The 13,579-nt window shown below is 44.3% G+C and overlaps 1 protein-coding gene across 2 annotated transcripts in view; it reads left to right on the plus strand.

Moving 5' to 3' along the window:
- sdccag8 (SHH signaling and ciliogenesis regulator sdccag8) overlaps positions 1-13,579 on the plus strand; it is a 75,886-nt gene that overhangs the window by 55,250 nt on the left and 7,057 nt on the right. For both annotated transcript variants that reach the window (XM_064950287.1, XM_064950286.1), the window contains exon 16: positions 3,833-3,964. In XM_064950287.1, the coding sequence (XP_064806359.1) occupies positions 3,833-3,964 (132 nt within the window). The remainder of the gene's footprint in view (positions 1-3,832; positions 3,965-13,579) is intronic.

The raw sequence follows: 13,579 nt of genomic DNA on the forward strand, positions 1-13,579 counted from the left end.
TAATGCTAACACAGAGGACAGCAGCTTGTAAGCCAACGTTTAAATGCTCTCGCTTTCTCTCTCTCCTAAACACACATACACACAATTGTAAAACCACGACATCCGCTGCGTAGCCCTCATTCAGTGTTGCACTGCGGTGGCCTTTTGTTGTGTGTCTGCAGGCTGTTTCAGCTCCCGATGCCTCATGCTCAATGTGCCAGCTAAAGCGCTGCCGGCCTGCTAGCCAGATGAATGCACTGCGTTCATCTGCACCACTACACCCAACAGTAAACAAGGCAAAGGCCTCCTCCTTCTCCACAGCCCAGTGCAGCCTGTTGAGAGAAGAAGAGGAAGAGGGGAGGCCAATAGCCTGCTGGCCAATTTGGGCTCCTCAAATGTGGGATGAGTACACCTCAATTTGGGAAAAGGATGGAGCTCCTTACTTGAAAGTCGCGATTGCCACAGAGCTGTACATCAGTGGTTCTCAGTCCTGGTCCTGGGGACCCAAAGGGGTGCACATTTATTTTTTCCCCTAGCATTACACAGCTAAGGTCTAATGGTCAGCTCATCATCAAGCTTTGATGATTTGAATCAGGTGTTAGTGCTAAGTCAAAACTAAAATGGGCACATGTTTTTGGGTCCCCAGGACCAGGTTTGAGGACCACTGCTGTACATACAGTTGAAGTCTGAAGTTTACATACTTTTATTTTTTTAGCTTTTATTTTTTTCATCACATTCCCAGTGGGTCAGAAGTTTACATACACTCAGTATTTGGTAGCATTGCCTTTTAAATTGTTTAATGTTTCGGGTGGCCTTCGACAAGCTTCCAACAATAAGTTGGGTGAATTTTGGCCTATTTCTCCTGACGGAGCTGGTGTAACTGTGTCAGGTTTGTAGGCCTCCTTGCTCGCACATGCTTTTTCAGTTCTGCCCACAAATTTTCTATAGGTTTGAAGTCAGGGCTTTGTAATGGCCACTCCAATGCCTTGACTTTGTTGTCCTTAAGCCATTTTGCCACAACTTTGGAAGTATGCTTGGTGTCATTGTCTATTTGGAAGACCCATTTGTGACCAAGCTCTAACTTCCAGACTGATGTCTTGAGATGTTGCTTCAATATATCCACATAATTTTCCTACCTCATGATACCATCTATTTTGTGAAGTGCACCAGTCCCTCCTGCAGCAAAGCACCCCCGTGCTTCACAGTTGGGATGGACGGCTTGCAACCCTCCCCCCTTTTCCTCCAAGCATAACGATGGTCATTATGGCCAAACAGTTATTTTTTCTCCAAAAAGTACAGTTTTGTCCCCATGTGCAGTTCAAACCATAGTCTGGATTTTTTATGGTGGTTTTGGAGCAGTGGCTTCTTCCTTGCTGAGCGGCCTTTCATGTTATGTCGATATAGGGCTGGTTTTACTGTAGATATAGATACTTTTGTACCTGTTTCCTCCAGCATCTTCACAAGGTCCTTTGCTGTTGTTCTGGGATTGATTTGCACTTTTTGCACCAAAGCACGTTCAGAACGCGTCTCCCTCCTGAGCAGAAGTATAACAGAAATTATTTCAATTCGCCTATCAGAAGCTTCTAAAGCCATGACATCATTTTATGAAATTTTCCAAGCTGTTTAAAGGCATAGTCAACTTAGTGTATGTAAACTTCTGACCCACTGGAATTGTGATACAGTGAATTATAAGGGAAATAATCTGTCTGTAAGCAATTGTTGGAAAAATTACTTGTGTCATGCACAAAGTAGATGTCCTAACCGACTTGCCAAAACTATAGCTTGTTAACAATACATTTGTGGAGTTGTTGAAAAACGAGTAAAAAAAATGATCATTTGATGACTCCAACCTAAGTGTATGTAAACTTCCGAATTCAACTGTAGATGTCGGTTAACACTACAGCTCCTCTCATTCTCTCCTCTAATTTCTTACTTGGAATGCAGTGTGTCAATGGCTCCTATCTTTCAAAGAACAACCTACTGGCTAAATGTCATTCATAGCTATGGCAGCAGCCTTCTCTTGGATCACACAGTTGGAGAAATGAGCTATCGCTATCACCTAATGGGGTAGACTTGGCAGAGTTGGAGCACTGTTGTTGCTGTTTATGAGAGAATCCTTAAGGTTTCAACAACCTGGCTATTCACCTTTTGGAAGTTTTGCAAAAAATAAAAATGGTGGTAAAACCGTTTATTCACTTAGTGTGCGTTCAGTACAAATCAAATGTTATTTGTCACATGCTTCATAGTTGTAGACTAACAGTGAAATGCTTATTTATGGGCCCTTCCCTACAATGCAGAGAGAAAATAGAGCAGTTATAGAAAGATAATAACACAAGGAATAAATACACAATGAGTAACGATAACTTGGCTGTATACACAGGGTACCAGTACTGAGTTGATGATAACTTGGCTGTATACACAGGGTACCAGTACTGACTCGATGATAACTTGGCTATACACAGGGTACCAGTACTGAGTCGATGATAACTTGACTGTATACACAGGGTACCAGTACTGAGTCGATGATAACTTGGCTGTATACACAGGGTACCAGTACTGAGTCAATGATAACTTGGCTGTATATACAGGGTACCAGTACTGACTCGATGATAACTTGGCTGTATACACAGGGTACCAGTACTGACTCGATGATAACTTGGCTGTATACACAGGGTACCAGTACTGAGTCGATGATAACTTGGCTGTATACACAGGGTACCAGTACTGACTCGATGATAACTTGGCTATACACAGGGTACCAGTACTGAGTCAATGATAACTTGGCTGTATACACAGGGTACCAGTACTGAGTTGATGTGGTCATTGAGGTAGATATGCACATATAGGTAGGGGTAAAGTGAATATGTAACAGGATAGATAATAAGCAGTAAGAGCAGGGTATGTGATGAGTCAAAATAGTAAGTGCAATACAGAAAATCCAGGTAGCTATTTGGTTAACTATTTAACTAACTATTTAGCAGTCTTAGGGTAGGGTAGAAGCTGTTCAGTGTCCTGTTGGTTCCAGACTTGGTGCAATGGTACCAATTGCTGTGCGGTAGCAGAGAGAACCGTGTATGACTTGGTTGGCAGGAGTCTTTGATTATTTTTAGGACCTTCCTCTGACACCGACTGGTATAGAGATCCTGGATGGCAGGGAGCTCAGCCCCAGTGATGTACTGGGCCGTACACATTAACCTCTGTAGAGCCTTGCGGTTGGATGCCAAGCACTTGCCATACCAAGCGGTGATGCAGCCAGTCAAAATTAGTGTTGCGCATTTCTGTGAACTTTCAATAAATTACCACATTTTCCCGAAATCCCAGTTGGACGATTCCCAGAATCTGGTGGGAATAAACAGGAAATCCGGAATCTTCCAACCAGGATTTCTGGAAAACCAGGGAATTTATTGAACGTTCCTGGATTTTTGCAACCGAAGTCGAGATGCTCTCAATGGTGCAGCTGTAGAACTTTTTGAGGATCTGAGGGCCCATGCCAAAGCTTTTCAGCTTCCTGAGGGAGAAGAGAAATTGTCGTGCCTTTTTCACGACTGTGTTGGTGTGTGTGGACCATGTTCATTCCTTAGTGATGTGGACACTGAGGAACTTGAAGTTCTCCCCCTGCTCCACTACAGCCTACAGCAAACGTACTTCACGTGCTATTGAAGAACAGTGCACACTGTTTTGGGGAAACGTGTCATTCAATACCAACTGTCACGCAACGTAGCAGATTATTGAAACAAACTGAACACACCCCTGGTTGGCAACAAAATTAAATCTCTGGCAAGACTGATAGCTGAACACTCAATGCCGTTACATGTTTATAATTGTTGCTTTTATTTGTATGTGTGGTTGACAGGCGTGAGGTGGAGCAGCTTTCCCTGGAGAAGGATCATCTGGAAGAGAGTGTTGGGAAGCTGAGAGCTCGCTGTACAGAGATGGAGGAGCAGTGTGTACAACATGGGAGGATGCACCAGCGCATGAAGAACAGGTATTAACTCGCGAAAACACACACACACACCCTGGTCTACACAAGCACAGGGATAGCTGATATGGATTATGGAAGGATATTGCTAAGCCATGAAGTGCGAATTGATTTTCTAGGATCTAGGATCAATCACTCTCATGTTGGAGTACTGTAGCGATTTAAAGGACATGTTGAAAGGAGAAGATGAAGAGTGAAAAGAATTTGAAGTCTAAACATCCCGGCGGTAGAGATACAGTACAGTGTATGCACTAGTGGTCAGTACAGTAGCACAGTATCTGGTCTCCAGTAGTCTTTTTAAAGACTGTTGTGTTGCGGGGGCCTTTTCCATCTGACTCGGGAGGGTATACAGAACTTACTATACGGCCCACAGCGCTGAGCCCAGGGCCGCTTGGCACACAGCCTGGCAGTGCCACGTGGGTGAGGGTGTGTGGGCGTCAGCTCCGTGCTTCGGCGCTCCACTGAGGATTCTTCTAGGAGCCTGTATCCCCCGCCCGCCCCCCACCCCCGCTCCAAACGTAGCACTACATATTGTTTAACACCCACTGTCAAAAACGTGCCGGGAAGAAAAACAATAGGTAAAAAGAAGTTGAGAGAGAATCGCAGCTGTACGGTCTGTGACGTTGTTCACGTTGTGAATCCCCATATTGCAGGAGACACAGTGGGAGAATAGAGTTCTGTTTTCTACAGGTGTGTAGAAATTTAAAATGTGTAATTTTTTCTTTCCAATTGAGATGTACTATCAGTTATGTTTGGTGAATCTTGTTTGAGCACTGTAATTGAACCTTGAAGGCGAGCTTCATTTTTACTGCGAAAAAGTATAGGTACTTATTTACAGGGATGGCAGTTCTTGTCTGTTGTGATTGCATTGAAAGGATCGAGAGAAATCTGGAGCCTGGTTAAATCTTTAATGTACCTACCTCACAAATGTAAAACAAGATCTCTGTTGTTAAAGAAATGGAGATGTGGCTGCGTACAATTATGAGAACCATTATGACGCGTGAGGCATTTAGTTTGAAATTCTGGTGTTTTGCCAAGTTCCCTTCCTCACTAATCCCAGCAGCACTATGCTAAGGGTGATTCTCCTGTGTGTTCAGTGCTCTGGGAATAGGTGGCACAGCGGGCATGCTGCCCTGGCACACGGGGTTAAGGTGTACGTGTTAACAAGCAGGTGCAAATGGGTTCACCCAACATGCAAATAACCAAGGCTCTGCCGCTCTCACATATTCTACATTGAGCGCAATCTGTGCTGTGAAGAGCTGCAACAGCGAGGCGCGTATGAAACATTTGGAAAATCAGCTTGATTTATTTTTACATTTGGGGAGAGAATGCCAAGCTACACAGGGGTTTTAGCACACAATGTTTTCGCTCCTGCATTTATTTATTTATTATAGTATTTCTGTGTTTTTTGCCCGGAGATTGAGGAGAGATGTCCGAGACACAAAGTATGCAACATGATATATATTGTAAGGAACACAATTGAATGATTTGAAACACAGCCTAGTTATCTGGCTATAACAAAATATTGTTCAGAGAATGTATCAGGAACTAACATGTTGCATTGTGGTTTGATATTTGATCTGTCATTTTATTCAAGACACATTTTAAACACAGCTCCTGATTTGAGGCTCTGTTTTTAATTATGATGAAAATTATATCATAATCAAAGTGATTAATCAAGAATAGAATAGTATAACTAATTAAAACACTGTTGTGATAAAGGGTTCACCACATTGAATTAAAACTAAAACATTTTATTAGAGTAGGTATTATCTATTCACAGACTTTGATTTAGTTAGTATTCCAGATGTCATTTTCCTAAATGACTAACTTATGATCCAAGGACTCTCATGTAAAGCAACATTTTAGTGTAAGGCTTGGACTTTAACTGACAGCGGATGTATCCTATAAATTGCATAAGGAAAACTTGTTTCTGAAGCATTTGTGTGATGTGTAGTTGAAGATGTATCAAATTATTCAATCAATATATTGAATTGAATTATATGCAATGAATAGATAGATTATTGAATTGGATAGGTTTACACAGTATGGAGTCAGTTATCAAATTGCCAAATTGTGAATTATTCTTTCAAGAGAGAAAAACAAGTTCCTGGTGAGCATCTTTGTAATGAAGTAATTGGGTAAATAATATAATGACATGTTTGAATTGTTTCAGTATCGTCGTTTATTCTGTTCCTAATGTTTGAGTGTCTGTAGAAAGCAATAATTGGATGATAGAAGAGATTCAGCAGCAGACAGATTTTTCCATCCTCAACAGGAATGCAATTAAGTCCGGGAGTTACAACTGTAGCTTAATCAAGCACACTCCTGTCCTATTGACACCGCTTTCTCACCTGTGCACTGTGTAATCTATCCAACTCTAAACAGATTTATCATTACATTGACATGTGTATAGAAATGATCTTCAAGAAACTAAGCTACATAAGTGAATTGAAAAGTTGTTTAGGGTTTAGGTTGTACACCAATACACTTTAAAATGTTGTGTGTACACCACCAAGTTGTTTAGGGTTTAGGTTGTACACCACCAAGTTGTTTAGGGTTTAGGTTGTACACCACCAAGTTGTTTAGGGTTTAGGTTGTACACCACCAAGTTGTTTAGGGTTTAGGTTGTACACCACCAAGTTGTTTAGGGTTTAGGTTGTACACCAATACACTTTAAAATGTTGTGTGTACACCACCAAGTTGTTTAGGGTTTAGGTTGTACACCACCAAGTTGTTTAGGGTTTATGTTGTACACCACCAAGTTGTTTAGGGTTTAGGTTGTACACCACCAAGTTGTTTAGGGTTTAGGTTGTACACCAATACACTTTAAAATGTTGTGTGTACACCACCAAGTTGTTTAGGGTTTAGGTTGTACACCACCAAGTTGTTTAGGGTTTATGTTGTACACCACCAAGTTGTTTAGGGTTTAGGTTGTACACCACCAAGTTGTTTAGGGTTTAGGTTGTACATCACCAAGTTGTTTAGGGCTTAGGTTGTACACCACCAAGTTGTTTAGGGTTTAGGTTGTACACCACCAAGTTGTTTAGGGTTTAGGTTGTATACCACTGCTCTGCCCCGTCGCTTCAGTTGTTGTTTTAACCGCACTTCTGCCCGTCTGCACCAAGTGCCACACCGTCCCTTCACCCCCTGCCAGCATGCTCCTTCAGCAATTATCACCAACACTCTGACAAACACACACTGGCGTCTTGCATCACGGCCCTTTAAGGAGAGCAGTAATGTATACGCAGATGTGCCGCTAAATCTACTGGCTTCTGTCAGCCATATGGCCCCATAAAGAAAGGTGGTGTGCGTGTCTGGAGTAGGAGAGAGAGATGGAGGGCTATGTGTGGAAGAGGTGCAGGCAGTTGTTGGAGCTGTGTTGGGCAAAAGGCTCCAGGAGATTGGATAATAGAACAAACGGTGGACGGCGGTCCGGGAACAGCCTTGCCGCTGCTGGGGGAGACCGAAGGCCCCCAGGCGAGGGCTGCTTCATCTGGTTCTCTGCCACCCACCCCCTCCTCCTCTTCTCCTCCCACCCCATCTTCTCTCCCCCCAACACACACTGTGCTGCCATCTCCCCAAAACAAGAAGACGCTCCTCAAACTTTTCATTTGCAAATTAAGTTGGCAGAGGTAAGGAAGATGCAGAAGGGGTTGCGTGTGAGAGAGAGAGAGAGAAGCGCGAGGGGGGGGGGGGGTGATTTGGCTATTGTGATCCTAGAGGAGTGGTTATTATACTTGATTAATCTGACCCCCATTTCAGTAATTTACTAATATGTGAGCAGAATGGGGGGGTACAGTACAGTGTGAGCAGAATGGGGGGGTACAGTACAGCAAGACAGTTTTAGACCATGTGGTTTTTTTCACCCTTCATGTTTTTCCTTAATCGAAATAATCATACAATGTTCACGTTTGTGAAAATATGAGATAGGAATGGAATCAGCATATCAGAGGCTATATCAGGACAGTCTTCCAGCCTGAGTTCCCTTTACTCTTCAATATGTGCTCGTTGTTCTCCTTTCTCCCTCTGGGTGGCACTGATGCTCCCTCTCTCTCTCTCTTCATCCTTCCATCCTTTGCTCTGCCTCTCTGTCTCACCCAGCTGGCCTGTGTAGCCTGGAGCTGAGGCTGGGCAGCCTGCTGAAATAGCATTGTCAAACGGTGGCTTTACAGCTCCGATGCTGTACGCCGGGCCGCTTCCCAGAGGCATGCAAGCTGGAGCGCTGTGTTACTAACCAGAGCATCACATCAACAGACCTCTCAGTGTCACACCGTCCACAAAACCAACTAAAACAGCAACATTAGCTCTTTTAGAACTATGACTTTCATTGGTTTAGTTTGTTATTTTGGAGTTTTGTTTTGTGTAACAGTTTGTCGTTACAATACTGTGGTTATTTTCGCTCATTTTTACCACCAGACATTATTTTTATTGGGAGTATCTAAAAAAGGTCTAAGGTCTTTTTTTTTTAGGAAGACTGGATGCTGTGTTTAGTTTGTGGTCTATTGGAGACCAGGACTGTGTCAGCAAATCCACTGTTCTGTTGTCTACGTGAGCTATTCATCATGCCAATAATTACATGGATTAAAGATATTAAATCAAACTAATAAAGGGTACCATGATCAACGGGCCAGTCTATTCCTAACAGGTTGGGGGTATGATATTCATCATGGCCTCCGGGCATACACTCCACCCACCCCTGTGCCATGCCAGGTTTAGGCTTAGGCAGGGTAGGTCGGGCTGAGCTGGGGTGGGTAAGGTTTCTTTTAAGGGGGGTGAGGTGGGGTGCTGAGCAGCTGTAGCCGTGCTGCCCCTGGCGGTATGATTTTAACCAGGCAAGCCAAGGCAGTCTGCCTTCATTCTTCACCCCCTCTCCTCACCCTCTATCCCCCATGATCCCCAATCTGGGCTGGGTTGTGGTTCATCTACTCCCATTCAAATGAATATTGCATAATGACAGATTGAACATGGGTCAGACTCTTGCTAAGGAGATATGCTTTTTCCTGTGACCGTATAATGTCCCTTATGTTAGTGCAAAGTGATGCCAAATTCAGACTTCTATCCTCACCAAGTTGTACTCTATAGGCTTAACTGGAGTTGTTCGGATGGTCCTAATGTTATACTATAGTATTCAGTTCCAAAGACGTTTCCAGGATATAATTTATTTCCAGGACACTCCTCTGATATGGGGAAAGAGTGGTGTTCTTATTAATGCTGTCTAAACCGGCCTTAGGCACCCCCCCCCCCCACACACTGTTTATTAAACCGGTTTGTAAATTCCTGGACCTGTGTGTGTGTTTTCTCAACTGTTGGACAAGCCGAGCCAACACACCTCTGAAAAAACATCCTTCTCAGGTGATATTGGGTTGTGCCAAGCAGGAGGTAGACTAGAGATGGGTAAATGAAGAGACTAGAATAGAGCTGGGTAAATGAACAGAGTAGACTAGAGCTGGGTAAATGAAGAGAGTAGACTAGAGCTGGGTAAATGAAGAGAGTAGACTAGAGCTGGGTAAATGAAGAGAGTAGACTAGAGCTGGGTAAATGAAGAGAGTAGACTAGAGCTGGGTAAATGAACAGAGTAGACTAGAGCTGGGTAAATGAAGAGAGTAGACTAGAGCTGGGTAAATGAACAGAGTAGACTAGAGCTGGGTAAATGAACAGAGTAGACTAGAGCTGGGTAAATGAAGAGAGCAGACTAGAGCTGGGTAAATGAAGAGAGCAGACTAGAGCTGGGTAAATGAAGAGAGCAGACTAGAGCTGGGTAAATGAAGAGAGCAGACTAGAGCTGGGTAAATGAAGAGAGCAGACTAGAGCTGGGTAAATGAAGAGAGCAGACTAGAGATGGGTAAATGAACAGAGTAGACTAGAGCTGGGTAAATGAACAGAGTAGACTAGAGCTGGGTAAATGAACAGAGTAGACTAGAGCTGGGTAAATGAAGAGAGTAGACTAGAGCTGGGTAAATGAACAGAGTAGACTAGAGCTGGGTAAATGAAGAGAGTAGACTAGAGCTGGGTAAATGAAGAGAGTAGACTAGAGCTGGGTAAATGAAGAGAGCAGACTAGAGCTGGGTAAATGAAGATAGCAGACTAGAGCTGGGTAAATGAAGAGAGCAGACTAGAGCTGGGTAAATGAAGAGAGCAGACTAGAGCTGGGTAAATGAAGAGAGCAGACTAGAGCTGGGTAAATGAAGAGAGCAGACTAGAGCTGGGTAAATGAAGAGAGCAGACTAGAGCTGGGTAAATGAACAGAGTAGACTAGAGCTGGGTAAATGAACAGAGTAGACTAGAGCTGGGTAAATGAAGAGAGTAGACTAGAGCTGGGTAAATGAAGAGAGTAGACTAGAGCTGGGTAAATGAAGAGAGTAGACTAGAGCTGGGTAAATGAAGAGAGTAGACTAGAGCTGGGTAAATGAAGAGAGTAGACTAGAGCTGGGTAAATGAAGAGAGTAGACTAGAGCTGGGTAAATGAACAGAGTAGACTAGAGCTGGGTAAATGAAGAGAGTAGACTAGAGCTGGGTAAATGAACAGAGTAGACTAGAGCTGGGTAAATGAACAGAGTAGACTAGAGCTGGGTAAATGAAGAGAGCAGACTAGAGCTGGGTAAATGAAGAGAGCAGACTAGAGCTGGGTAAATGAAGAGAGCAGACTAGAGCTGGGTAAATGAAGAGAGCAGACTAGAGCTGGGTAAATGAAGAGAGCAGACTAGAGCTGGGTAAATGAAGAGAGCAGACTAGAGATGGGTAAATGAACAGAGTAGACTAGAGCTGGGTAAATGAACAGAGTAGACTAGAGCTGGGTAAATGAACAGAGTAGACTAGAGCTGGGTAAATGAAGAGAGTAGACTAGAGCTGGGTAAATGAACAGAGTAGACTAGAGCTGGGTAAATGAAGAGAGTAGACTAGAGCTGGGTAAATGAAGAGAGTAGACTAGAGCTGGGTAAATGAAGAGAGCAGACTAGAGCTGGGTAAATGAAGATAGCAGACTAGAGCTGGGTAAATGAAGAGAGCAGACTAGAGCTGGGTAAATGAAGAGAGCAGACTAGAGCTGGGTAAATGAAGAGAGCAGACTAGAGCTGGGTAAATGAAGAGAGCAGACTAGAGCTGGGTAAATGAAGAGAGCAGACTAGAGCTGGGTAAATGAAGAGAGCAGACTAGAGCTGGGTAAATGAAGAGAGCAGACTAGAGCTGGGTAAATGAAGAGAGCAGACTAGAGCTGGGTAAATGAAGAGAGTAGACTAGAGCTGGGTAAATGAAGAGAGTAGACTAGAGCTGGGTAAATGAAGAGAGTAGACTAGAGCTGGGTAAATGAAGAGAGCAGCCTAGAGCTGGGTAAATGAAGAGAGCAGCCTAGAGCTGGGTAAATGAAGAGAGCAGACTAGAGCTGGGTAAATGAACAGAGTAGACTAGAGCTGGGTAAATGAAGAGAGCAGACTAGAGCTGGGTAAATGAAGAGAGCAGACTAGAGCTGGGTAAATGAAGAGAGCAGACTAGAGCTGGGTAAATGAAGAGAGCAGACTAGAGCTGGGTAAATGAAGAGAGCAGACTAGAGCTGGGTAAATGAAGAGAGCAGACTAGAGCTGGGTAAATGAAGAGAGCAGCCTAGAGCTGGGTAAATGAACAGAGTAGACTAGAGCTGGGTAAATGAACAGAGTAGACTAGAGCTGGGTAAATGAACAGAGTAGACTAGAGCTGGGTAAATGAACAGAGTAGACTAGAGCTGGGTAAATGAAGAGAGCAGACTAGAGCTGGGTAAATGAAGAGAGCAGACTAGAGCTGGGTGAATGAAGAGAGTAGACTAGAGCTGGGTAAATGAAGAGAGCAGCCTAGAGCTGGGTAAATGAACAGAGTAGACTAGAGCTGGGTAAATGAACAGAGTAGACTATAGCTGGGTAAATGAACAGAGTAGACTAGAGCTGGGTAAATGAAGAGAGTAGACTAGAGCTGGGTAAATGAGAGCAGACTAGAGCTGGGTAAATGAAGAGAGTAGACTAGAGCTGGGTGAATGAAGAGAGTAGACTAGAGCTGGGTAAATGAAGAGAAGTAGACTAGAGCATCCCAGTGTAACTAGAGCCAGCCGCACATCCCCAGGCCACAGCAGGGCCAGGCTCAGCCTGTGAGACTGGGCTTACCGTACGCTCCCCGCTCCTCGAGCTGAGCCGGTGTGCCGTCTGCAGGTTCCTCGGTACACACAGAGACACAGACACTAGGTTCCCCCCTGGAACATCGCTGTAGGCCACACAGCAGTGCTGCTCCACACTTTGTTATACAAACCTGAAGAGTCTCCTCTGTTCCACCGCTAGCCTCCATCCTGTAAACAAACAAACAAACAACATCACCTGGGAACTTAGGCACAAGCTGTGGGCGACGGCAGGTCTCTGTTGCAGAGGTGTGTGTGTGTGTGATTAAGTGTCCATAAGAGCGATAATCAGATTTTGCCTGGCTGGATGGAAGTGTACACATTGGAAGGTGCTTGTAAATCAAGGCACATTTGGCAGATCAGCTTCAAAAAGTTTGGTTTCATATTTAAAAAGAAAAAAGACAGATTGATAATTTGCTGTTGCTTTTAGGGAGTGTGTGTGTGCGCGTGTGTGTGTCTCTCAGTGCATCCGTCCTGTCTTCAGTTAGCCTGGGAGCCAGCAGATGGTGTCCTTTCACCAGGTCAGCGGGGAGGCCTGAGCTCGGCCATCTCTGCCATCCATCCACCCGCCCCTCCACCCAACCAGCAGTGGGCAGAGCACAGGCAGCAGTGGGCACTGGCCAGCCAGTCATCCAGCCAGCCTGGGCAGGGGGAGAGCCCAGCGCTAAGCTGTATTAAAAACCTAATTAAGTTGTGTGCCAGTAAATGTAGGGCAGTTATTGGATTTGCTGCTTTGGCTGCTGGACGGGCCCCTAATTTAATCAGACCCCCATTGTGATTGCTTCTTCGGAGGAGGAGTTTGCCTTTTTCTTCAGTTTGAGCTTTAACCCCCCCCCCTTTCAACCTCTTTCCTCACCCCTCCCCAGTGCTCTGGGTTGGGGTCGAGGCGCCTGGGTTGGGGTTGAGGCGCCTGGGTTGGGGTTGAGGCGGTGGTGCTTGGGTTTGATGCGGCTGGGTTGGGGTGGAGGGGGCTGGGCTTGGGGGTGAAGACAAAGGTGGTTTTGGAGCTGGATTAAGGTCAGGAGGATTGTGTAATTAATAGGCTAATGTGTCAGATTGAAACAGCAGGGTTCCTGAAGTGGCGAGGTAAGGTGTTGTGTTGGTAAAAGCATTAGTTACAGAATTACACAATCTGTTTAAGTGGTTTAATACGCATGGCATTTTCACTGACATCTTAAAATACATCTTGGCTGCCACTCTTGACTGCTGCTGCAGATTGGCCTTTCACAAGAGTGCTGTTATAACTGGGTCATGACCTTTTATCACCTGAAGGAAATTCAAATTCCTCTGGAAAATGTAACAAAATTGATAATTTATCATATTTATGGGAAATGTTTTTTTAACCACTTTAAAATAATACCAAGGTCTCTACAAGAATTATGTTCAATTTCTTAGCTGCTCCTATTAACCGGCTTGTCTTGTGGCATTTCAAAATGTCCCTCACACTCCTATAGTACGTTTGCAGTAGAGTACAGTCCAGCGTT

Source organism: Oncorhynchus masou, chromosome 31, assembly GCF_036934945.1.
Source record: "Oncorhynchus masou masou isolate Uvic2021 chromosome 31, UVic_Omas_1.1, whole genome shotgun sequence".
In the NCBI taxonomy this organism is placed as follows: Eukaryota; Metazoa; Chordata; class Actinopteri; order Salmoniformes; family Salmonidae; genus Oncorhynchus; species Oncorhynchus masou.